A 27,551-nucleotide genomic window follows, 5' to 3' on the forward strand; every position below is an offset into this window, starting at 1 on the left:
ACACAAAAAACACCCTACCCAGCAGCCCCCAGTGACAGAGGGGTTTCCGACTGTACTGAGGGGGGGGGGTCTCTTATAGATAAGAAGTTGGCACAGCAGCTGTCGGACAGACCTGCCCAGCGGAAGTGGCCAGCACTCCGTGATCTTCAGTCTCTTGCTTCTCTAAACTGCCTTCCTTTTTCTTTCAGGTTTTTAGCCTCTCATTACAATTGAGAAACAAGCATCTCCACACATACTATTAGGCCGTAAACCTCCCGAGGCAAGGGTCAGATCTTGTTGGCCCTTCCAACCTCCATAACGTCTAATGATTCTATTATCAGACACACACAGCACTTACTCCATGCCAGGCTCCGGTCAATGCGATCAACCAGACTAACTCATGCCATCTGATTAAAATGCTCGGCCATTAGCCCCATTTACATACGGGGAAACTGAGACAGAGAGAGGCAACGCGATGTGTCCCAGCCACACCTGGGGACTGTCCCCGCCAGGTGGTCTGGCTCCACATCCCTTGTTCTTAACCACGAGGCAATGTCTAATATGCCTCAGATGTACAGTAAAGGCGTGTCAAATATAAAAACAAGTGGGTCCTGGGGTTCCTTGGCTAAAAGGACACTGGCTATTTTAACAGGGATTTGGGCAAGCACTTGACACCCTAAAACTTCCCCAGGTGACTGGGAGAGCTACGTTGCTCCCACCCATATACTGGACAACCCCAAACAATGATCACTGCAGAGAAGCGGCAGAGACCCCGCTTCTCGGAGGTATATGAAGGGGCACAGATAAGTGTGTGACTGTTCACAGGGTCTGAGGAGGAAGGAAAAGCTTGGAAGTAGTTTGGCCACTTTAGGAACAACACATTTACACTTATCATTAAAGCAGAGAGAGGCACAGGAGTGTGTAAAGGGTGAGTGGATGACCAGCAGGGAGCGAGCTGGTTGGGCAGCTCTGCTCTTTCTCCTCTCTGCGGCCTGACAACGCCTGTCTTGGTTTCCAACCATTTGCAAAGATCTCTCAGCCCCTCCTGGCCTCATGGGCAGGGCGGCAGGGAGGAGGGCGGGGAGCAAGGAGTCATTTATCACTGTCGGGAGATGTGCTGCACGCAGCAGGGCCGGCTTTCCTCCCTGCTGTTCCTACAGCCAGAGCCGCAAATCTTGAAAAGATGCAGAACATGCACCTCGCAAATAACCATTCATCATCGCTGCTCTGGGAGCCCGGGAGCGGACCCTCCTGACGTGAGGCTGACCGGCTCTGCCTTCAGCCCGGGCCCCAGCGGAGCTGGGAACACGGGGACTTCTCGGGCACGTAATTCCTGTTCTGGCCAATCCCCATCTACTACAATCTACTGAGGTTTGGGGTTAAAATTCTCTGAAATGCCACCCAAGCCCCTCTTCTCTCCACAAAGTCAGATTTCCAGATTGCTTTCAGTAATCAGGCTGCAGCCACGGTGGCCCATAATCATTAAATTTGAAAATACAAGTTGCTAGGAGGAAATTAATCCCAGGTTTAACTCGGGAATGGCCTGCTTTCTCGTGAAGTAATTATAAAATTAAAATGTGCTATTTCTCCGGTGAGTAGAAAAAGCCTCCTCGGTGAGGTCTGCGGCCCAACACTAACGTCAGGATTTACACCGAGGAGGGACCGGAAAATTCCTTCCGTGCCTCAACGATGGGCATCAGGGCCATCTGCAGGTAAATTTCCAAAGACTGGGTTAGAGGTGATTAAAATCAAGAAGAGGAAGAGGTTTGAATTTTCCAATTACTCCTTAAAACTCAAAAGTCAAGCTGCTAGACAATGCAGGCTTTCCTAGTAAGACTAATAATGCTCAGCTAATTAGACCCACAGGCGTGGCCAACATACAAAGTCAGCCCAAAGGAGGGACACTGTCCCTTTAAAATCTGCCTGGGGATCCGTGGAAAAGCTAATGAGGAGTGTCCGTTGGGGCTGCTTTATTAGGTGGTCCTCCAGAGGATAAAGCCTGGGGTTTCTGTAACAGGGCTTCTGTGCTTGATTCAATAAATCAATTTATATTAAATGCGGGTATAGCTCTGGAGCTGGCTTCATAAAGCATTCTGTGGCATTTTTCAATCTGCTTATCCCCTTCCCTGTCAGCCTGCCTGAACGCACTGTCAGAGGGCATTGAAAAGAGCAATAAAAAATAAGACAGAAGGCGTATCTACGTTATTTGTGAAACTCGACCCAGCAGCTCCAGACTCATGCTGGGAGGCTGCTTCCAGTGAGTTTCTCTCCAGAAGATGTTTGGATGGTTGGTAAGAAGCCCAATGCTGTGGGACTGCAGTGCTCAACCCTGAGCTGGGCTCCAGGCTGCAGACTGAGAATAAAGGTCACCCCGAACAGAAAGGAAAGGGTTGCAAGGGAAGTTGCTTTTTACTCTGATCCTCGGGGTCTGGAATACTCTTCAAGAAGTGAAAGGAAAAGCAAGATGAATAAAAGCGCCGAAAGCTGGCACGGTCCAGGAGGTGGCGGGGAGCGGCTGGAGGAGGGAGGTGAGCTACTGACCAGGGCAGATGGAACGGGTCTTCCTTCAGGCTGGCCAGCAGGCTCGCCAGTGAGTGATCGCTGCAGACCGTCATCCCTAAACACAATGACTTATACCCCTGAAGATCTCAAAAGGAGAGGAAAGCCCATCCCCCACTTTTGGACTCTGTAGCGGGGCCAGAAGTCACAACACGTGGCCACACCGTTCCGTTCTCCCCATCAGCTTTTTTTTTTTTTAACTCTTTGCTGTTGGGTTGTTCAGTTACAGACAGCTCCTGGCACCGTCCCTCACCCCAGTTAGACCCGCATTCTTACATTATCTAGACTGCATTGCCATCTGCTAGGACTTTTTGTGATGATGGAAATCTATATCTGCAATGTCCACTTCAGTAGTCACGAGCCACATGCGGCTCCTGAGCAACTGAGATGTGGCTGGTGTGACTTGGGAAATGAATTTTTACTTTTACTTAATTTTAACTAATTTACATTTAAATGGCCACAAGTGGCTAGTGGCCACTCGGCTGGAGTGGATACAGAATAGAAAAGCTTTCCTTTGCCTTCATAAAAGTAGTGAATGCTAAGAGGAGAAAATGGTGGTGGACCCCACTCTGTTCCCAGGGGAAAAGCCTCTGATTTGTTCTTAGTTTCAGGGGAAAGACAAGAGGGAACAATTACCCTGATGTGTCATCAAGCTAGAATCATAAAGAGTTAAGGGCTGCAAGAGATAAAAATGAAAGGTTACCATCACTGGAATTTTCCTAATGGAATCTGTCTTTCCCAGAAGCTCTGAAAAGCAGAGCAAAGCCCTCCTGCCACCAGACATGGAGGTTGGCAGTGAAGGGCAAAGAAAGTATTTTATCAAACGAGGGACCTAGGCCTAGGATTGGCCCAAGGCCCCAGAACCTTGGCAGAGCCGGGAGCAGTATCCAGGGAGCTTATCTCCCAAGGCAGTACTCTCCTTCCTAAGTAAGCCATGCAATCTCAAGTTACTGGTCCAGCCTGCCCCTGAAACAAGACCATTGTAAATGTTAAAGAGGCTCTGCTTAAAGAAAGAATTCTGGTGTACTTTCCTCTTAACCAGAACCATCTGGAAGCAATCTTGCATTCACACGATGGACTTCTCGTCGTCTTTGGCCCTCGCTCTCAACAAATCCCATCAGCCCAGGAACAGCTGCTGGAGAATCTGGCCTGACGCCAGGGGTGAAGCTACAGCGCCCTCCCTTGTCCTGCCGGGGCTCCGGCTTGCTCATCACCCCACGCGGCTGGACACAGAGCACGAAGAACGCAGATCCTTCACGAGAAAGCGAAATCACCAGCGGTCACAGGAGCAGGGACTTGGTGCCACAAAGCCAGCTGTGAGAAACTGTTGTTTCAGCCCGGTAACACGGACGCCTGCCAGCAAATTATGGCCTGAGACGGCTCAGAGGGCCGTGGGTCTGGACGCTCTGCTCGTAACGCCAGCCAGTGTGCGTCCTGCAACAGCAGCTCCACACAAAGGGCCCGGGAGGAAGGGCAGCGGCTCGCGCTGAGTCCAAGACCAGAGCTCTGGCGCCAGGACCAATGACACCAGGCACAGAAAGCGAGAGCTGGGATGCGTCAGGGACCAACTCAGCACTGGGGGCGCTGTTAGAAAATGCCTTTGTGAATCAAGCCACTGTGTCAACTACCTGAGCAGGCTGGGAAAGGGTTCGGGTTAGGAGCCGGGTGAGAGACGGATTTCATTAGGAAGGTCCTGGTGGCGATAACCTTTTGTCCTCTGTGCAACCTGGGCCTGCCAAGCTGCCCCACAGTCTCCGAGAAAGCGTGAGGGTGGGGGAGAGAAAGGATCCCCGTCAGGAGGCAACAGACTCATCCTTAATTATGAGAGGCTTCCCAGAGCCCACGCCCTCCCCCTCACTGCCTCCCGGCTGGGCTGCAGACACACCGCAGAAAGCTGGCAGGGTGCTGCTCTAATGAGAGCGATCAATTTTCCTAAGTAAAGGAGGTTCGGTTCTCGGGGATCTTCCCCATCATCACCACGTGGCCCCAGTCCACGCACAGACTTTAGTGACCAGTGGGAAGCATCACTGTTTAATTTGGCCGATGGTCCATCAGGTCAGGCTGGGAAGTAGAAAAGTTACTACCTCAGCAGCTCCTGAAATGCCTCATTCCATCCTCTTGTCCTCTAAAGGACTGTCAAGGAGACACTGATCCTGGTAGATGGAGGTCCCCTGCTTAAACTTCCATCACAGCTCAGAACTGAATATTTATGTCTGATCTTACCCGAAAAAAAAAGTTGATGCATTGTATCAGAAAGAGCCCCGGGCTAAAAGTCAGAAACCTGGGTTATTCTGACATTTTTGCACTAGTGGAAGCTGAGTAAACCACTTAATCCCCTCTGAGCCTCGATTTGCTCAACTGCAAAATGGAACAAGGGAGGAGGAATCACTGGGCATTTGGCAGTTCAGCCTGAAGGGAGGCTGTCTGGGGTCACAGACTGGCTTCTCCTCTTACTAGTTGTGTGACCTTGAGCAACTCGGCCCCTGTGCCTCAGTTTCCTCATCTGTAAAATGTACCTAGTTCCTAGGATTGTTCAACATGAAGAGCCATGTAAAGGTCTCATCACAGTGCCTGGCCCTTAGCTCTCCCACTCACTGTCAGCTAGCCCCACGTTAGTGGGGGACAAGCAGGCAGATAAACATTTCCACAACTAGGTCTTTGCTACAAGGGTTCAACAGTTGGCAATAGGTGAATCCCTATTTGTTAGAAAGGTTTCAGAGACACAAGCTCACAGGCCAAGGCTAATTCGGAAGGCAAGAAACGTAAAGGAGGGACGAGGTAAGGACTTATCTGTCTCCTTGAGCGTGACACACTGCCAATACTCACCAGTCCACCTTCAACCAATCCCAACAGCTTGGTAGTAACTGGAGGCTTTTGTGGGAAAAGGGCCCCTGCTGATCCATTTGCCAGCCCTTCTCTCTCTATACACAAATCAGACAGGTAGGAAATTGGGAGCCCATGTTTCTTCAGTCCTGAAAAATAACTGCTACATTTGAGGTTTTCTGTTAGAGGTTAAAAACATTTTTTAGGGCTTCCCTGGTGGCGCAGTGGTTGAGAGTCCACCTGCCAATGCAGGGGACACGGGTTCGTGCCCTGGTCCGGGAGGATCCCACATGCCGTGGAGCGGCTGGGCCCGTGAGCCATGGCCACTGAGCCTGTGCGTCCGGAGCCTGTGCTCCGCGGCGGGAGAGGCCACAGCAGTGAGAGGCCCGCGTACCGCAAAAAACCAAAGAAACAAACAAAAAAACCACATTTTTTAAAAGAACTCATTAAAGTTGGGAGGGTGTGTGTGTGGGGGGGGGGGTGGAGTTTACATAGGCAGTGGTCTAAACTGGCTTTAAACTTCCCAACTTCTTCCAACAAAGATGTAAACAGCTCTCCTTTTCCTTAAGCATCATTTTCAAATCATAAGTAACAACAGATAGGAAATACACAAAGACGTACATCAATCTCTGCTCGCAGCCGAAGCTGTGAGCCAACAGCCATGCAGGGAACTTTGCTGCAACAAATGAGCAAATCACGTCTGACTGAAGCCATTCTCAGTCTTGGCTCCTCAGTTAATTCGGTACCTTCTGTGGAGTTCCGTACCATTAAAGAGAGCCCGTTTATGGGCTATTTACTCGCTGAAGACCCCGCTAATGTGTGTTTGTGTGCACGTACCTGAGAGAGAGAGCAACAGAGAGTAACTGTGTGTGTATACCACTGGATGTAATCTAATCCCTGAACGTATCTGCATTTTAAAAAACTGTAAAAAGGGGTAACCTTTAGCCATTTGTTTACCAAGTTGGTTTTGACTGCTGAGATCTCATTTGCCTTTTTGGCATAGAGAAAACATACAAACGGCCTTGCCTCGAGCGCACCATGGCTCGTGTGCAGGCTCTCTTCATTCCTACCCTTCCCACCGACCACCTACACGTCGGCCTGCCCCCCACCAACTTCCGTGGAGCGCGCTCTTCTTCCTTTCAGCCAATAAACAAACACGGCCTGTCGACTACATGTCGGGCACAGGACGAGGCACTGGGCTGCCCCACAGGGGGCTTACAGACCAGTATAATTCAAGTAATGGACGACTTACCTCTTCCATTCATCCCTCGGCCTAAGTCATCTGGTTTCCTGTTCATTTCCGTGCCTTCTCTGTTTTCTGCTTCCAGCCCTCTATTTGGCTCTAGGGATCTCACATACGTATTGCTATGACAGTTTTTCTCTGGGTACCTGAATCTGCTTTCTCTCCTGGTCAGTCTCCTCCAAACTCCTCTTACAGCAAGCTTCCTACAACATCGCTCTCATCATTTCATTCTCCGCCGAAACACACAAGAGTGACGTGCAGCCTCCCACAGTAAATCCTAAGGTCTCTGCCTGGCTTCCCATATTCTGATACGTTCCCTCGGTACCAACTCAGCCTGATTTCCCACAGCCGCTCCCCCCCACCCCCCCAATTTTGGCCATTTCCCGCGCTGCCTCTTAGATCTGCTCTTTTGGTTTATGTGTTTACAGCCACGTGGGTTCCTACCCTGGGATGCCTTTCCTTCCATCTTTCCAAATTCTACAAAAACCAGACCAAACTCTGCCACGGTTTTCTGAATTACACAATCCCTCACCTTAAACTTTTCTGTAAGGAGTGCTGACTTTGCTGACTGAATAAAAATGAATTTGCGAGAAAACCCAGTCTGGGGCAACAAAACTGCAGAACTCAGAGCCGCAAATATGGTGAACCCTTTCTGATAAATCCGATCACGTTTTAGAGCAGGGGTAAATAAATATTTTACGCTCTGCTGCAACCACTCAACTGCCCTGCTGTTGTGTGAAGGTAGTGACAGATCAAACATAAACAAATGAGCGTGGCTGTACTTTTAAAACTTATTTACGAAAGGGGTGGGGGGTGGAATTTGGCTCTCAGGCCGTAACTTGCTGACCCTTTTCTAGAAGAAGAGAGGATACTGGTGAGGACCTTCTCTTTAGATGGCAAAGGACAACCGGACGTGCCTTAGATCAGCCTCTGATCCTCCCGAGTGGCTCGACTGTCTCTTTAAGACAGTACGTACCCTAGGAGTAGATTCCCAGCCTAGAAGTCATCACCATGGGAATTTGGGCTGTGACCATCTGTTATAGCTATTCCGGTCAAAGAAGAGATAGTGGAATTGACTTTGTCACCTGTGTTGGGGACGTGGTGAGGAAAGAGGCCACTGTTTCCTTCTGCTGACCTCCAGCATGGCAGGAGGCTCCCTGGTCAGGATCGCAGGGCCTAGAGCAAATCTTCACCCACACTTCTTTGTGCCGGGCACTGCTCTCTCATTTCATCCTTACACCAACCCTATGAGATTTAAGTACTTCATCACCATATCTATTTTTCAGTTGGAAGAAACCGATGAGGTCTTAGTCAGTGTTAGCTACTGACACACACAAATGGTTTTGCTGCCTTATATCGGTGTTTGGGGAGTAAGATGCCCCTTGCCACGAGTTCTTATTTCGATATGAATGTGATGAAATCATGAAGACAGCTCATTACCTCTGGTGCTTACAATCACCCTTCAAAGAGTATTCTTTTCACTTTATTCATGGAAAATGGCACCCATAGGGGTTAAGTAGTTTATCCAACTTTGCCTATTCAGAAAGGTCAGAGTTATGATTCAAATCTAAACTGGTCTGGCCAAACAGAGCTCTGGTTCATTCCTCTGAGCCCCGCTACCTCTTTAGTAACCCTAACCTAAAAACCCAAGTCTAATGTGTTTTTAAAAGCCCCCCAACGCTTGCTCTGTATGAAGTGAGGAATTATATCAGCTTCGTGGGTCTAGTGTCCCCAAGGAGGGCCTCAGAGAGCAGAAAAGCAAACCAACACCCAGATGGGAGAACTGGCGCCCAGATGAAAGCAGCAGAAGTGGGCGTAGCCCCTTTTCCTTCCCCACAAACCCAGGTCTCTGGCTGCACCTCCTGATCCAAAGTGCGGGAGTGGCGCTTCCTTCACACACGCTGCAGCAGTGCCAAGGCAGAGGGAGGCGTGTTCTTACCAGCCTGTCATATTAAAATCCCTGTAGAGCATCTTCTTCCCAAGTTCCTTTCTCTGTACTCTCCTTGGAAACTCCAAATGTGTGAACTCATTTCCCAGCAAGTGAGGCTGCATGAATGCCTAATAGCAAAAAGAAAAGAAAAGGGAAAAAAAAAAAAAAACCCACACATATTTAGAGGAAAAAATAAGACCCAAGGATGTTTTTGCAAATCGAGACAGCCCACATTTCAGAAACAAGAACACAGTTCTCAAATTTTAAGGGAGATAAATAGATTGAAGACTCTAAATACAAATAGAATATCAACAAATAAAAATCATGAATCTAATTTATAAAGGGATGTGACTTTTTCATTGGAGATGATAAAACTAATGGTAATCAAAGACGTGTATCTCTCAAGCAAGAAAAAGGTTCACTTTTTAATTCAAATTCAAGATGGTTTCACTTGGGCTGAATGGCACGGTGAGGAGGTAGGATTGCTCCCCCTGACTCTCCTCCTTGGCTTTCTCTGCTGGCCTATTTGTACGCCTAGTTATTGGGCCTGGCCTCTGAAAGCTGCATGTGGGTCTCCATGTCAACACAATGGCCTGAGAGAGCGGAGCAGGTTGGGACTGGATGCACCAGACAGGAACTTTCTGTTGGACTCCCTCCATTTTGCTCTGCAGTAATTTGATCATGTAATTGGAAGACTGTTCCAGAACAGATGGCTTCTTCCCCTCCCCCAAATCTCTGTTCACACTACAAAAGTCTTGAGCAAACAGCCACTTAGGGAATTGCTTTGAAACAACAAACAGTCACATTGTCACACTCAAAATTCAAATCCAGTTACCCAAGAGATGAAATGCTCAGGTATGGACTTCCCTGCTCAGAGGCCACACACTGTAAGCAGACCTGCCCCGGAGCCGTCCCACACCAAGCCGTATACCTGCTTATTAGCAGTGTACTGGAATGGATCTTCTCTCTCTCTCTTCTCTTTCTGGCAGGGAAAAGAGTGGGTGGAGCAAATCACGGCCTGGCACCGTAGGACAGCCAGGGCTCCCTGCCATAGGACAGATGGCCATATCCTCGGTCTCCTGAAAAAAGGCATCTCCCACAGCCTCTTTCCCCCAGGACCTGACGCTGGCAGATCTCCCACTGATTCTCATGGTGGTCTGGAGGTCTCAGCTGGATGGTAGCCGTCAGAAGCTAAGCGCATCAAGCTGAACTGTCCCCAGGCTGTCAGATTGGACCAGCTAAGAACTCCGAGCCAGTGATGCTGGGCAGGCTTTGGGGACAGGATGGGACAGGACTGAGAATGAGAAGAGGGGCTGTTCTGTCTGCTGTAACCAGCAGGTTCCAGGTCGGAGGGGAATTCTGGATCATCTTCGAGGGGCCCTGAAACCTCTGCTGGGGATGAGGCTTGGGCTGCCTATGGGTATCAAGGACACTTAAACACTGGGTTTTACAGAGAAGTTCCTTGGGGAGGGAGGGAGGGGGGAGGGAGGGAGGGAGGGGGGAGGGAGGGGGGGAGGGAGGGAACTAATATTCACAGCGCAGGTCAGTGGGGTAGGCTTTGGGAGAAACTTTGGGTTTGAATCAAGCTCTGAATTTCTAAGCTGTGTGATTTTAGTGGGTGATTTAAGTGCTTGGGCCTCCGTCTCTTTACCTGTACATCGAGATTAACTGAAGATTTATCTCATACTGTTCTAACAACGAAAGGAAATGACATCTACAGTGCACTTATCATGACTGTCTCTGCTCGTAAAAAGAAAATAATTTAGCCCTCTAGTAATCATGGAGCCCTATTACATCCTGAGTACTACAGTAAGTATTTCTTGAGCTCTCATTGCACACCCACGCCAACCTTATGGGCGGGACTGGCTACCTAATCTGTGGGGCCCAGGGCACAAGGAAAATATTGAGCCTCTATTCAAAATTAAAAATTCCAAGAAGGTGACAGCAGAGCATTAAACCAAGTACAGGGCCCTGGGCAACTGCACAAGTCATGCCCACAAAGCCAGACGTACTTACAGAGTAGATACCATTCTATTCCTTGCCTTTATTTTGGCCCACCCGTGAAAACTAAGGACCAGAGGCATTAACAGTCAATAACAGCAGCATTTTTATGTACCCTCGATCATCTCTCAGAACTCTGGGACTGAATTAACATGGCGTTTTTGTCTACCCCCCCCCCCGCCCTCCAAGCTGGAGTGACACTGATTTAGGGGTTACCATGTGTCAGGCACTCGATACACCTTATGTTATTACCTCAACAATCCTACAAAGCACATGCATAGATTCAATTTACAAAGGAGGAAACTAAGGTCCAGAGAGGTTAAGACACCTAGCCCAAGGCTATCAGCCAGGAATGGGTGGTTCTAGAGCTTAAGCTTAATATCAAACCCATAACCCCCATCTTAACCCTTATGTTGGCCCTTTAACCTGCACACATTTACAAAACACAGTAAGTGGGCAACAACAGGCCTGTGATCCATGCCAAGTATGAACCACAAATAGGCACCCATGACGATCCAGTTAACAAAAAGTTACAGATCTGCACACAACCTGGCCATGAGGATGCTCCTCAAGTAGCGAGAAGAAATCATTTAATAATACGAGTGATTAAACCAGCATAAATCCACACAAAAGAATTCTGTGCAATCACATACAAAGGTGTTATACAGAATATGTAATTACACAGAAAGAGCTGATCTATTTGTGAGAAACAGCATATCAATGTGTCTGTGAGTGTGCAAGTGTATGAGCTTACGTGAATCGTGTCATATATATACACAGATCTATATAGGACATACATGTATACATAAATGAGTATGCATGTGTATAAACATAGGTACACATATACATTACATAACACATAGGTTAGGATGCAAAGGCCATTCCTAAGTACATTTTGTACCCTCGTGCCCTTTCTCCTGGAATACATTTGCCTGGGCAGTTGTACCAGGAGAAGTCTGCAGGGTAGCTGGGAACTCCCCAGCAGCTTGCTGTCTGCAGGGGCCACCTCGCCCCTCCTTCTGGGGATGGGCAGCCTCAAAGGGGCCTTGAACCATGTGTCACCTGTGACATCCGTTGCCCCTTCACATGCAGAGCCTTTCAGGGTCTCAACAAAACTCCTGCTTCCCCGCTTGTAACAACAGGCTACCGTATTTCATCAGTTCTAAGATGCCCTTTATTAGATGCGGCATTATTTTGTTACCTCTAAGGAAGGGCAAAAAAAGGTGCCAATTAAACGATGCACGGTGCTTTCTTTCCCACTTCAAACTTTTAATTTATTATTTTTGAAAGAACTCCTTTAGATGTAGACAAAATTCTATTATCTATCACTATTGTGCATATTTAGGAAGGAATATATAAGTGAAGTGAATCGGTTAAGATTGTTCCAAAACGTTTTCACATTTAGAATCCAATGGCACTCATTGCTTTCCAACTCTGAATCATCCCGTGTTCGTGATTTTCCACACAAGAGCGGGCTGTGTTTCAGGGGTGCGTTGGTCATGCAGCATTTCTTAAGCAACCCACAGAAGAAATGCAAGACAGAAGCCAGCTTTGCAACCTTCCAGAGCCCGCTTGCTTCTGACTCCCACTTTGGGAATGTGGCTGAGCAAGTCTGGTCACTCCTCCCCAAGCCCCTCTGCACGACTAGTTGCATCCAAAAAGTGCTTCACTTCTGTCTGCAGGGTTTTCCTTCAAGCTGCTGGATGCCAGTCCTGAAGTTCTGGTGCTGCTCTTTTGATGTTTGCTCATGCTAGGAGATGACAGCCATGTCATGCCTGCCACCTGGCTGACAGCAACAATCAACTGTAAAATATCCCAACTTCAAGTATGTCAAAAGGTAAGAGGAAAAAGCGTGCCCTAGCTCTGAGGAATTACTGTGATATTCATCCCCCACTGATACGGATGTCACATCCTTGGATTTCTCTCTCTTTGTGGTATTTTTCTTCCTCTGGCTGGTTGCCACAGCACATTTCACATCTTACATGACACATTTTCCATTACAATCAGGCCCACCACAGAATGCATGTGTATTCCATGTGTACCTAGGACATATCCCGCCATGACATATTTTTACACTGCTTTAAAGTCACCATCTGTGGTAAAGTAGCAGGATACAAAATTAATTCACAGAAATCTTTTGCATTCCTATACACTAATGATGAAAAATCGGAAAGCGAAATTAAGAAAACACTCGCATTTACCACTGCAACAAAAAGAATAAAATATCTAGTAATAAACCTACCTCAGGAGACAAAAGACCTGTATGCAGAAAACTACAAGACACTGATGAAAGAAATTAAAGATGATACAAACAGAGGGAGAAATATACCATGTTCTTGGATTGGAAGAATCAACATTGTGAAAATGACTATAGTACCCAAAGCAACCTACAGATTCAATGCAATCCCTATCAAACTACCACCGGCATTTTTCACAGAACTAGGACAAAAAAGTTCACAATTTGTATGGAAACACAAAAGACCCCGAATAGCCAAAGCAATCTTGAGAAAGAAAAACAGAGCTGGAGGAATCAGGCTCCCTGACTTCAGACTATACTACAAAGCTACAGTCATCAAGACAGTATGGTACTGGCACAAAAACAGAAATACAGATCAACGGAACAGGATAGAAAGCCCAGAGATAAACCCACACACATATGGTCACCTTATCTCTGATAAGGGAGGCAAGAATATACAATGGAGAAAAGACAGCCTCTTCGATAAGTGGAGCTGGGAAAACTGGACAGCTACATGTAAAAGAATGAAATTAGAACACTCCCTATCACCATACACAAAAATAAACTCAAAATGGATTAAAGACCTAAATGTAAGGCCAGACACTATCAAACTCTTAGAGGAAAACATAGGCAGTACCCTCTATAACATAAATCACAGCAAGATTCTTTTTGACCCACCTCCTAGAGAAATAGAAATAAAAACAAAAATAAACAAAAGGGACTTAATTAAACTTAAGAGCTTTTGCACAGCAAAGGAAACCATAAACAAGACAAAAAAACAACCCTCAGAATGGGAGAAAATATTTGCAAATGAAGCAACTGACAAAGGATTAACCTCCAAAATTTACAAGCAGCTCATGCGGCTCAATATCAAAAAACTAAACAACCCAATCCAAAAATGGGCAGAAGACCAAAACAGACATTTCTCCAAAGAAGATATACAAATGCCAACAAACAAATGAAAGAATGCTCAACATCACTAATCATTAGAGAAATGCAAATCAAAACTACAATGAGATATCATCTCACATCAGTCAGAATGGCCATCATCAAAGAATTTACAAACAATAAATGCTGGAGAGGGTGTGGAGAAAAGGTAACCCTCTTGCACTGTCGGTGGGAATGTAAACTGATACAGCCGCTATGGAGAACAGTATGGAGTTTCCTTAGAAAACTAAAAATAGAACTACCATACGATCCAGCAATCCCACTACTGGGTATATACCCTGAGAAAACCATAATTCAAAAAGAGTCATGTACCACAATGTTCATTGCAGCTCTATTTACAATAGCCCAGAGATGGAAACAACCTAAGTGCCCATCATCGGATGAATGGATAAGGAAGATGTGGCACATATATACAATGGAATATTACTCACCCATAAAAAGAAACGAAACTGAGTTATTTGTAGTGAGGTGGATGGACCTAGAGTCTGTCATACAGAGTGAAGTAAGTCAGAAAGAGAAAAACAAATACCGTATGCTAACACCTATATATGGAACCTAGAAAAAGAAAAAGAAAAAAAAAATTGTCATGAAGAACCTGGGGCAAGATGGGAATAAAGACACAGCCCTACTAGAGAATGGACTTGAGGATACAGGGATGGGGAAGGGTAAGCTGGGACAAAGTGAGAGAGTGGCATGGACATCTATACACTACCAAATGTAAAATAGATAGCTACTGGGAAGCAGCCGCATAGCACAGGGAGATCAGCTCAGTGCTTTGTGACCACCTAGAGGGGTGGGATGGGGAGGGTGGGAGGGAGGGAGATGCAAGAGGGAAGAGGTACGGGGAATATGTGTTATGTATAACTGATTCACTTTGTTATAAAGCAGAAACTAACACACCATTTTAGAGCAATTATACTCCAATAAAGATGTTAAAAAAAAAATCACCATCTGCATCCTAGTTGTAGGTTTCCTTCTTACCAACATTTTCAATACTCACTCCTGTTGTATTTGTCAGACCTGATGGAGTTATTGATGTTAAAAAACAACAGCAACAACAAAAAAACTCAAGAACTAAATACAAATAGAACAAATAGGTGGCTGATGAACGAAAAATGAGATGCTAAAATATAATGGGACACATACTTGTTGGTTTTCTGAGGAAAAGACACACTTATTAGTGTATCTTTTTGTGTAATACTCATGAAAGTTTGCATAGTCTATCTTAGCTCAGGCTGTCATATCAAAATACCACAGAATGAGGGATTTAAAACAACAAAAAATTATTTCTCATAGCCTGGAGTCTGGGAAGTCTAAGATCAAGATGCCAGCAGATTCACTGCCTGGCGAAGGCTCTCTTCCCAGCTTGCAGACTGCTGCCTTCTTGCTGCATCTCACAAGGCCTTTCCTCTGTGCTCTCGTGGAGAGAGAAATCGAGCTTTCTGGTAACTCTTCTTATCAGGAAACTAATCCTATCAAATCAGGGCCCATTCTTATGACCTCATTTAACCTTAATTACTTCTGTAAAGGCCCTATCTCCAAATTCAGTACATTGGAGTTAGGGCTTCAACATACGAATGTGAGGGGAGAGATACATACATTCAGTCCATAACATGGTGTTATATGTATACATGTTTATATATGTACATACACTCAAAGTCATGAAAATATTATACAGTATTATCTGATGGTTTTCTTTTTAATTTATCTACATTCATGAATATTTCTACCATTGAACATGGATTACTTTCATTTTAAAAATACTCTAAAATTTGTTATTTTTTGAGAACCCAGTTATTAAACTATGTCTTAAAAAATATTGAAAGGAGCTTAACTGCCCCTTCTTACTCCAGTAGTTTGAGGGAATGCTAAAATCATTGGAAAGGGCCACCCCAGGCAGAGGCTTGGCTCCCATGCAAGGGATGCTGAAGCACACGGCTTCCCAATGGGCCAGCACAGATATTTTGTTCTCAGAAGCAGAGTGGCCCAGCAACCTGGGGACTCAAACATTTCTTAGGATCTGCCCAGCATTCAAATAACATGGACCGGTTAGCGTTACTTCACTAGTGCTGGCCTGCCCTGCTGGAAGCATCGCTCAAGTCAGCATTTTGGAATCTTGAGCCTCGAAAGCGATTTTACTTATAATACAGTGTAAGCAACACACACAAATTTTAGAGTCTGCAAAACGTGGGAGCTGGAATTTGTTAGGTTCCTTTCAGCAATAAAATCCAATGATTTTCTGACCCCAAACTTGTAGGATTCATGGACAATTCTGGCATATTTTACTCCATTGCTCATACCTGGGCAGCTCATAAACATGTGTACATGACGACTGCCCCTTTCCAAGGCACATCTCCTAGGGATGCTGGCCTATTAAAAATGTGGACCTTAATGGGATCAATATCCAAATTGGGAGCAAGCACACATCTAAGGTCCCATGTCCACCTGCAAAATGAAAATTCTGGACACTCTCCTACACCCTCCTTATTTATCTGCTATGCTTGGATATATTTTAGCTTTTTCTCTTTGATGATGCTATTTGGATATATGTATGTTAGAAACATCTGCGTGATGACACAAGTAATACCAGCTACACTTAAATATGTTCATTATTTTTAAAACCTCAGCTACACTTTAGTGCCTAGCATAGCACTGATCACAGTAAAGGCTCTAAATAAGTATTTGCTGGAAGAATGAATACAGAACATTCTGACCTGCTTTACACAATCACCTTTTGTGATCATTGAAACTTTACAAAATAATACAACATAGCTTTCAATCTTTAGAAAAAGATAAAACTTAGGTCCACGGCACATAAAAACAATCTTGGACACGCATTACATATTTTGGATTTAGTTAACTTTTTATCATTTCACAGATGCCTTCCTGTAAAGCAACAAGCACGTGGGTGCAGTCATACCATTGAAAACCCCAGGATACTTTACAATCCTAAGAACTAAATTATATTACGTCTCTCCTCTACTGAGTAAGCATGCCAACCAGAAACCTAGAAATGTGTTTTATACTAAAATCCAATTTAAAGTGTGCTGGCCCGCCGCATGTACAAAAAACAAAAAACAAAAAACTGGACCTCTTTTTGTACCTTCATTTTTATCCTGAATTTTGAGGCTTTCTTTCAAGGAAGCATAACTGAATGCTCCTAACTGAAGGGAGAGGGGTGGAGGTACACCCGGAGTTCAGGTGTGCACCACAAATGGTACCTGGGAGGAAAGGCCTGGTAACCACTGCCCACACAAAACCAAAGGCAGGTGGTCAAGAGTCTTTTAAGGACTCTGGAGAGTACAGGTTTGCTAAAAAAAAAAAAAAAAAAAAAAAAGAGGGTAGGACATATCCTTGACACTTAAGTGTCTGGGCAGCTAATAAGAATACATTTCCAGACATGGTTACATCTGGCTAGGAACAAGAAGAGGCATCTTCTCTAGGGAAAGGATGCTGGAGTAACCTGCTGTGTCAAGAAATGCCAGGACACCAGAGATGGGGCGGGAGGATTGAGCATCTTCTTCCGGCTGCTCTCCTCTCTAGTTCTGGGCAGAAACCAGCTTCAAGGGAAGGGGATGGAGGTGAGCACAGCACTGTGAAGACACACAACCGTCCCATCCCAGTAAGAGTCTCTGAGTCACAGAGGGATTGAGCCGTCCTAGGAGGGGACAAGCCAGAGGAAGAGAGGCCTTCTGGGACCTTCCAGGAAGCCTCTCAGTAGAGCAGAGTGCGTCCCCGAACCCAGGTCTGTGTTGCTCCAGAGTACATGGACGTGAGTCCCACCATCCTGGGCTAGGGGAGAGCTTTGAGCACCTTGGCGATGCAAGGCGGGGAGAAAACAGGGAGTAGAAGCAGGAACCCAGATCCCAGGGAGGGATACGTATGTACTGGGCTTGGGAGGAGGCTGAGTACCAGGCTTCCTGCGGACACTGAGACGGTGCTTCCCAAGGTTCCTCAAAATTGCCTGCTGGGGAACACAAAATGCTTCCTCCTAATAAATTTTCCTTCTGCTGCTTTGTGGTCAGCTTGCCAATAAGTAGTGCCAGCCAATAAGGGGATTATCCCAGGTTTTGGGGTATCCAACCAATGGAATTCACACAACTAACACATGAGCTCCTGCAGGTGTAGGCACCAGGGGTTAGGGATTCAAAATATAAAAAAGAGACCCCTCCGCTTAGAGCTCACGCATTAGCAGGGGAGAATGAGGAAGGCAGAATGGGTGGAAATGGGCTACATTCAGGGGTAAGGAACAAAGAGTGGGGTCAGAGCGAATCTGAAAAGGATCTTCTTTTCATTGTTTTTAAATTTTTTTAAAATTTTTTTATTGAAGTATAGTTGATTTACAGTGTTTCAGGTGTACAGCAAAGTGATTCAGTTTTTTTTTGATGTCTAATCTTATTTGTTATGCTTATAAGTTTTTTTTTTTTTTTTTTTTTTTTAATTTTTGGCTGTGTTGGGTCTTCGTTTCTGTGCGAGGGCTTTCTCTAGTTGCGGCGAGCGGGGGCCACTCTTCATCGCAGTGCGCGGGCCTCTCACTGTGGCAGTCTCTCTTGTTGTGGAGCACAAGCTCCAGACACGCAGGCTCAGTAGTTGTGGTGCACAGGACTAGTTGCTCCGCCGCATGTGGGATCTTCCCAGACCAGGGCTCAAATCCGTGTCCCCTGCATTGGCAGGCAGATTCTCAACCACTGCGCCACCAGGGAAGCCCACAAGTTATATATATATATATATATTTTTTTTTTTTCAGAATCTTTTCCATTATAGGTTATTACAAGATATTGAATATAATTCCCTGTGCTGTACAGTAGGACCTTGTTGTTTATCTATTTTATATATAGTAGTGTATATATGTTAATCTCAAATTCCTGATTTATCCCTCTCCCCCACTTCCCCTTTGGTAACCATAAGTTTGTTTTCTATGTCTGTGAATCTATTTCTGTTTTGTAAATAAGTCTATTTGTATCTTTTTTTAGATTTCACATATAAGTGATATTTTCTTTCTCTGCCTGATTTACTTCACTTAGTATGATAATCTCTAGGTCCATCCATGTTGCTACAAATGGCATTATTTCATTCTTTCTTATGGCTGCGTGATATCCATTGTATATATGTACCACGTCTTCTTAATCCATTCATTTGTCGATGGGCACTTAGGTTGCTTCCGTGTCTTGGCTACTGGAATAGTGCTGGTATGAACTCTGGGGTGCATATCTTTTTTTGAATTAGAGTTTTCATCTTTTCCGGATATATGCCCAGTAGTGGGACTGCTGGGTCATATGGTAATTCTATTTTTAGTTTTTTAAGGAACCTCCATACTGTTCTCCGTAGTGGCTGTATCAATTGACATTCCCACCAACAGTGCAAGAGGGTTCCCTTCTCTCCACACCCTCTCCAGCATTTACTGTTGGAACAGTTTATTTATCCATTCTACTCTCCATGGCACTTGGATAGTTTCCAGCTTGGGCTCTTACAAACAGTGCTGCTATGCACATTCTTGTCCTTTGGTGTAAACAGCGGTAAACACTTTGTTAGGTATATACCTAGGAGTGAAATTGCTGGGTCAAATCCTTTTTCGAAGTAGTTTTTCCAATTTCCACTCCCATCAGCAGAATATGGAAAGGCAAAATACTCATGCATGAAATGAGAAGTCACATTCCAGAAGAGGAATGTAAAGTCATCTACCTAGAAAAATTTTATATGAATTAATTCTTTAAATGTTTAGAACTCTCAGTATGTGAAAGCAAGTTATCAAAATGAGGATTTTCAGTGTTCAATATACATCCTTTAAAAAACTGAATAATCTCTCCTCTTTCTTGCCCTTAGGGGGGAAAAAAACTTTGTCAGGTTATATGAGGGGAGGTTTGGAAGCCTTACATTTCAAGATGATTTATCCTGATAGAAAGTCTAAGGTCACAAATGAAATGAAATTAATAAAGTCGGCCAAGCCACTGGTGATCACTAACGGTCATACGAACAGTCAAAGGAGATGGCTCTCCCAAAGCCAAGGCTGGCTGCCTGATGTACAGTGCAGGAGGAGAATATTCTGGTTTGGGTTAAAAAAAAAAAAGAAGAAGAAGAAAAAATGTGAAATGACCGAGACCTAAATACATATGGGTTGGAGTCTTTCATTAAAAAATTCTCCCTGTCTTAATTTGTCCTTAAAATCTCAAAGTAGCAAAAACCAAGCTTGCATATATAAGCTATTACAGAATTGGATATTAAATAAAGTTCTGTCTGGTTTATGTGGATCTCAAGGAAGGTTCACATTTAAATTTCGACATGGGATTGCACTCATCAGGCACAGAGAAGTAGCATGCCCCCAAAACAACTTTAAAATTGTAAAACTGAGATCTTATGATAAAGGAGTCACATGGAAACTGGAATACAAATAGAGATATTAAACAAAATTGCCAAAATCTGTCAACTCTACAACAGTTGAACGTATAGAATAAGGGGTAAAAAGTGTTCATTTACATAAAACATATAAGGTTTCCATATTCATATGCCTAATGCTTTTTCTTCCCCAGTAAAAATCTGGGGAAAGGCATTCATTTGTAGAGTGAACAACGCAGGTCAGCAAAAAGGATATGCCTGCATATCTCCAATCTCTTTGCATAAGCAAATGGAATTGAGACATTTTATGAAAGGCCACAGTAGTCCCGATGACAGGACGGCCATGAAAAAGTTCATATATAGTTATATTTGAAAGCTAAGACATTTTATTTTGCCTCTGATCTAGGCCCTATTGTAAGCACTACAAATATTAACTCATTAACCCTCATTCCAATCCTGTGAGGGTCCTGCAATTACCCTAATTCACAGATAAAGCAACTGAAGCACAGAAAGCATTTTACAGTTAAGTTTTTGCCCTAATAAACTTCAGTGAATCCTATCTACCCCTCTCAAAGCATATTTAACTTTGATATATTTAAAGGATGTATGACATTATCTTGCTTCCTTACACTAAGATCAATTCTTAAGGGACCCTATGGGCAGACGGCTCCAGCTTTATGGGCCCAACTTTTTACTCAGAATGTTTTGGGGGATAGGGGCTTTAGAGTCTAAAGATCATTTATGTATAGCAACTGTGCAGAAAGACTGATTTTTTTTTTTAAAAAAAGAAGATGTAGGGATTCCTTCTCTCGATGATTTTGTTCAGCTGTGTGGAATCCATTTTCTTAGGTCTGCACAGTAGGTTTAGAATGCCTCCATGCTAAGTTTCTGACCTCTCCCAACCTGGAATAAATAATACATCCGTTTATATTCATTTTCAAAATGAGGTTCTAGAAGTGGCGAGGTTCAGTTATAAGGGCTAATGTATTCAGAGTCTTCCCGGAGCCAGGGAGTGCTCCTAGGGCAGCCACATATAAGTTCTGCCCTGAAAGCCTGGGCAGTGCCAATTTCATGCTCTAAAATTCTCCTGGCTTCTTCATGATGCTGGTGTGATCAATGGAACTTACAGGAAATATGAAAAATGTCAACCACTCTAGCCTGCCGTTTTTTTTAATTCAAGATTTTGAAACTCAAATGCAGTTTTGCAAAGGGGGGTTAAATGGGGAGAGAGGTGGTAGGGCTGGAGTGGATTTGTCCCTGACTCAGCCATCAGGCAAAGCAGAGTGGTGGTGAAGTTGTCTCCCTGTGACTGCAGCCAGGCTCCCGGGCTTAACAACCTGCTCTCAAGGTTAAGGGCCATGTCGAGGTGGCAGGCCAGCCATTTTTACTCACTAGCACATATGACCCTTCCCAATGATAACATCTTGTCTTAAAAGCAGGTTCAGGCTTAAGGAATCTACTTCTTGGGAGATAACTCTTGAGCGTGAAAAATCCCAGAGAGCCAAGAGGTACAATGCTGTCCACCTTGAAACCTTTCCAAGCTCAGCACTAGGGAAACGGCAGACAAATCAAACCAGACTTGGTGTAGAAGGCTGCAGGCAGTTCCAAAGACACCGCAAGAAATCACCTAAGATAATGTTGCACTTGTGTGTATCAAATGTGCATTTGAAACGCACTTTCATCTCTTCTGTACATTGCCCTTGATGATAAACAGCTGCAGACTTGGATTATCTACAAGGACAGACGTACATTATTTGAAGGTTTGATGATACCAGCACATCTTAACATAATCAAATCAGAGTTTATAAATATGTCCAGGCAGAATGGAGGGGGAAGCCATTACTCTCACACCTCGGGGCTATAGAGGTCCCCCCTAGAGGGAGACCCATTTCTAGCTGTCACCCGAAGTAAAAGCGGGGGTGATTTCCTGGAAGCTGCAGCATCAGAGCAGTAAACGCTGCCGAGAAACGCCCACAAACCAGACCGCTTTCCCTCCTATCTGGGCATCGACTCCATCAAAACATTCTGTCCAGCTTGGTGGACCCCCTTAAATATTTTATTTCAATCACCCTAGAAACGTTAAAAAAAAAAAAAAATCCCAGCGAGAAAAAAAGCAAGGCTTAGTCGTGACTCGTAGGATCATCAACTCTCCCTGACTGCTGGGGCAGAAGTGCATGGCCCCTGACCCCTCCATCGCACACCTGCCACATTCCATGTGAACAAGTCAAAACCTCAAGCCTGCTTGATTAATCGCCCAGCCCAAGAATCTACAGAACAAAGTTCACATTACCCAGAGAGCTGTCTGAAGGGCCCTCTGAGGTCAGGATGCAAGACCAAACAAAATTAATGTGCCTGCACATCCATCATCTTGTAATCTACTTCCAGCTCTGTAATCCCCGAACGTCTGGACTGTGCATACCAAGAACATTCCTGTCCAACGTGGATCAAAACGATTCATGTACAAAGGGCTCCGAACCCTCCCCACCTCTAAGAAAATCATTAACCATTTCTACAAGTCAAACAGCCCTGGGACTGCAGTCAGCTGCTCAAACAAGTCTCTAGGGACCTGAAAGTTTTCATGATTCTATCCTAAATGTCTCTTCAGACATCATGAAAATGAAATCTGATTTGACCTAAGAATAAGGAATACATTGTTAACTTTCTGGTGACGTACTAATTCACTTAGATTACGTAAAGGATACAACAGCTCTCACTGCACAAAAGTGGTTCACAATTAGTTCAAGGGAACTGATGTTCCCCCAAAATGAACTGGTTGGATTAGATGCACCTAAAATTATAAGATACATATTGTATTTTATGTTATCGTGAGATTACTTTTCACTATGACCTCAGAACATGTAATGAATATTTCAAGGGACGTATTCCTACACATTTCACTCAGGAAGAAGGGAGATTCAGAGACATTCATTGTGTGAGAGACCTGAGGTCACACAGCTCTTGTTTGGGCTGGGCTGAGAGAAGCCCACATCACCCTGTGTTTTCCTCTCATAACTGATATTATTTTTAAGATTTTATGCTATAAACCTCCCAGTTCTCTGAAATCCATTGCATAAAGATTTCACCACAAGGTTATTCTATGCTCCCAGCCCCCTAATGCTCTCCAATACTTCACCACAAAGATTCACATCACAGATCATGTGAATATTATTACTGGATTTCTTCATTCCAAAGCACACATTCCTAGATTCCTGATGGAACAGGAAGTTGGACAACCAGGATATTTTATGTTTTGGTCATTTACACTCCTGTTGTCTGAGGAGAAAAATTTTAGGTATAATTTCCATATAGAGAAGCCTATACGGTTTAGGAGTGAGGATGACAAAGAATGGGGACAGTGTTCTCACCTTTTAGAAATTCAGATATTAAGACTCTATTCTGGGGGCTAATAGTGTCCATTGATTGTGCAAGAGTAACACCAAAATACACATTAATTTTAGGACCATTAGGAGTGATTCTGAAATAAACATAAAGGGACAATATCACTGAGGTGTGAAGACCAGTAGAATTTGAAGTGGCAAGACTCTGATTCACCCAACAATAACCAAATGAGTATTACGTGCCACAAAAACTTCCACATATATTATTTCATTTCATCTTTGCACCTGCCTTCTGGGGTTTTCTGTGCCCATTACTGACAGTGAAGCTGGGGATCAGTGAAGGGCCTTGTAGAAATCACAGACGCAGTCATGTGACAAGGCTGAGCTCTGAAGCCACATGCATCTTATTCCAGCCGTCCCAAAACAGACCACTGATACTGGAATCTGAATCTGAACAATGTCAGCATTCCCCTCCCCCTCCTTAAAAGTTAATGTTTTAAGCTCTTGGTATCATTCTTGCCACATGAAAATGTGAAAGTATTTCAAAATAAAAAAAAAAGTGGATCTGCTATTACTCATTGCCTTTAGCAGGAAATGGTCTTTACTAAGGGTCACGGAGGTGATGGGACAGGGAGGGGCTGAGGCATGGGAGGCAAAGGCCTGGTGCCACTGTGAGAGGTTTCAGGGGAAGCAGGGGAGGTGCTGTGTGGTAATGACCCAGACATCAATAGGAACACTGGCCCCTTTGGTCAACACACCCTGATTCAATACGAGCTCTGTGCTAGGTACTGACAACGTGAGGTCCCTAAGGTAAGGGGCCTGCCCTCCGGGACTCAGTCTGGAAGGGAACACGGGACTTGGAAAAAGCAATACAATACCACATGCTGACAGCCACGCTGTGGGCTTCCACAGGGCGCTGTGTGAGCACCGGGGACTGGCCCCCTGCGAGGGTAGGGGACATGTCCTAGAGGAAGTGACATTTCTTTTGGGGTCTCAAAGTATGAGGAGGAGTTTTCCTGGCAGAGACAAAGGGAAGGGCTCTCCAGGCAGAGCATATTTCCAAAGGCATGGAGATCGGAGAGCTCACGGTGTGTCCTGGAAATGGAAGACGGTTCTCCGTGGCTGCAGCCCGGGATGTACTGTGTCCCTGGTGAGGGCAACGAAGAAATGATGCTGGAGAGGCGGGCGGGAAGCCCAATTCTGGGTCTGCCTTCTGTACACTGCGGGGAGCCAGAGGTTTTTAGGGAAGAGAGTGACAAGATCTATGTGATGATCACGGGGGGGGGGGGGGGGGGGGGAAGGGCTTTGTGGAAGATGGACTGGAGAGAGTCAGCCAGGGGGCAGCGAGGCCGGCTGTTAAGAACTCTACTTGGAAGGACCCTCGCAGCTCTGAGGTCCTCGGTGGCCCTCTGGTCTAGCTCTCTACTTTATAAGGGACAGACCAAGGTCTGGAAAGGTTAAGAGACTTGTAACAAAGCTACCCAGCTGGTGACTAAGGATGGGGGCAGGATGAGGTCCTGCCGGCTGCTGCCAGTCCCTTCCCCCTGCCTGGATGGCCAAAGAAAGTGAAAGGCTCTAACATCTGGGCCCCCGGAGGGGCTTCAAGTTTACCTGCTTGAAAATAGCAACAGATAGGTTGGAAAAGAACCATAGTCAAAGAGTGAAGAAACGTTTCTACCTTGGCTTTGGACTCCTGTTGTCTTATGGACCAGGTAAGTACCAAAAGCAACACAGCTTAGCTACCGAGTAAAACCAACACAACACAGTCAAGGGAATTGAGGCAAGTGCACGACTTCTTGCTAAATCAACCGAAGTCATCAAATTCTGACTGTTCCCACATGCTGGAATTCAGAGACGTGAGCGAAGTCCTTTTGGAGTAGGCTGGATCAGTTCTTTCCTAAGAGCAGACGGTCACTATCTTAGCCTTGTCGTCTAAAAAGAAAGCCAGTCGGCAAGAAACCAGTTCATCCGCAGAACTACTATTCACAGCTAGTGCCGAAAGATGCCCACTGCAAAGCAATCCTGTATGATCATCACCGTTGCATGGAATGTGAGGGCAGGGAATATACCCTGTTTTTCAGAAAGCTCAAATTTTCGAAGAAGCAACAATTCTCAAGACCTGAAAAACCAAACAGCCCTCCGAGAGCCCTCTCATAATTTCACTCCAAAGAGGGAGATCTAACATGGAGAATTTATTTTCAGGGCAGACACAGATTTTCTGACACCTGCAATTCTCCCAAAGGGCCCCTGAGACTTCATATCGGAGCAGGAAGTCCTGGTGTGTCATCAGACTCTGGGGGCTGCTCACATGAGATTCAGACTCGTCTGAACCCCTCTGGTTGAGTTAAAGTGAGTGGCAGGCCTGGGGAAAACGTATCAGCATTCTTTACCACCGCATTTCGTATTGTACATACCAAGCCATTAAAGGAAACAGAGCATGCCATGTCTTTGATTGGTCACAGATGGGAGAAAACCAGCCACAATAATAAATCCATGGAGGTGGAGTGTGTCCTCACACACGGAGCCAGGATGTGTGATCCAGGAGGCGTGTATGGGGGGTGTTAACGCCATATGTCGTTTTACTGCTGTGGGCCTGCTCCCAGGTCAATAGCAACATGTTCCTCCAAAACAGCCCCGACGCCATCCCTGACGCGGCGGCGCTCTGCCAGACCTACGTGACTCTTACCAGGTACTGAAGTCGCTGGCGCTCAGTCTCAGGGGTGAATTCCGAAGACATGGGGATGATTTCTCCATTTCTGATGATTATGGCCCTGAAATGGTGAAAATGCAGGTCAGCAGCCAATCTCGTAAGTACTTCAATTCTGTCCTAACTCCATAGCTTAGTTCAGAATACACCTGAAACTCTCAGAGGATACTTTTTCCTCTGACCTGCACAGCAAAGCTCAGTGTTACCAACTCCCCACACTGTAAGTATCTTTAAGAGCATGACATTCTCGTTAGCTCATGAATCTGTGCCGTCCAATATGGCGGCAACCAGCCCCATGTGGGTACTGAGCATTTGAATCACGGTGAGTGCAAGCTGAGAAACTGAATTTTTAATTTTATTTAATTTTAATTCATTTAGCTTGAAGTTAAGCAGTCACAGCGGGCTAGTGTAGTAGATAGACAGTGCAGCTCCAGATCTCCGTTACTCAAAGTGTCTGTGAGCCAGCAGCTTGTCGGAAATGCAGACTCTCGGGTTCCACCGCAGACTTCCTGTATTGGAATCTGCATTGTCGTAAGATGCCCAGGGAATTCAGAGGCACGTTAAAAATCTAAGAACGCCGGACCTAGGCTCCTGAGTTTCTAGGGTAATAGCCTGGGTCCAGGAAAACCACTCTTATCTCATCTTAAAGCTCAGGAAATTCACATACTCTCCAAGGTGTGCCCGACAGCTACTGCCGACTCCGGGACTTTTGAGAGAACAGAGTTCCCCAAAGCAGACGTCTAGAAGAGGAGTTGCCGGATTGATAACTGTGCAGCAACCTTCCCTAAGTCTGTTCTCGGTGGAGCCTCCTGTGCTCAGACCTTGTTCCGCAGTGGTCCCTGCATCCGCCGGCCAGCTATCGATCAGTTGTGGCGGAAGGCTGCCATTTCTACGACAAATCCAAGTGGCTAGGGGAGCTGCATTCTATTCGAACCACAAAGCTCCTGGTATCAGGGAGCCAGAGACCTGGGGACCCAAGCACACTTCTCTGTGAAGAGCCACAAGCACGGGGAATACCATCACTGAGCTCAGCTCTGGGCGGATGCCTCACTGACATGGGGAGGCTGCGTTTTTTGTGCCAAGAAGCCCCGGGCACCCCTCCCTCCCACCGCAGAGGCAGGCAGTCCCCGACTTGGCAACAATCCCTATAAACGGCTGCAGCTGCTCGACCCCCTCCCCCGCTAACCCCTCACCACCCATGCCCAGTGGCTGCTGTCATAGAAACTAGGGGAGGGGGGCAGGCAAGGGAGGAGATGACAATAAAAATCTTGGGGGCATTAGAGAATTTATGGATCTAGGAGAAAAATGGTGGAACTGTAAGAAAACGGGAAAGTTTTGCGGAGGCTGACCCTGGGAAGAGGGCGGCTCTTGCTGTAATACTCGTATCACTTCTTTTATTATGCCGCCAAAAATAGGACAGATGAAAGATTCCTTCTTATAAACCCAGAGTCACT

The 27,551-nt window shown here is 45.5% G+C and overlaps 1 protein-coding gene across 2 annotated transcripts in view; it reads right to left on the minus strand.

The window, feature by feature from the left end:
• Positions 1–27,551, minus strand: part of PPM1H (protein phosphatase, Mg2+/Mn2+ dependent 1H) — a 263,100-nt gene that overhangs the window by 60,675 nt on the left and 174,874 nt on the right. For both annotated transcript variants that reach the window (XM_082849676.1, XM_082849677.1), the window contains exons 5-6: positions 26,077–26,161; positions 8,544–8,662 (exon numbers count right to left, since the gene is read on the minus strand). In XM_082849676.1, coding sequence (XP_082705802.1) covers positions 8,544–8,662; positions 26,077–26,161 — 204 coding nt within the window. The remainder of the gene's footprint in view (positions 1–8,543; positions 8,663–26,076; positions 26,162–27,551) is intronic.

This window comes from Leucopleurus acutus (assembly GCF_964270905.1).
Source record: "Leucopleurus acutus genome assembly, chromosome: 11".
Lineage (NCBI taxonomy): Eukaryota > Metazoa > Chordata > Mammalia > Artiodactyla > Delphinidae > Leucopleurus > Leucopleurus acutus.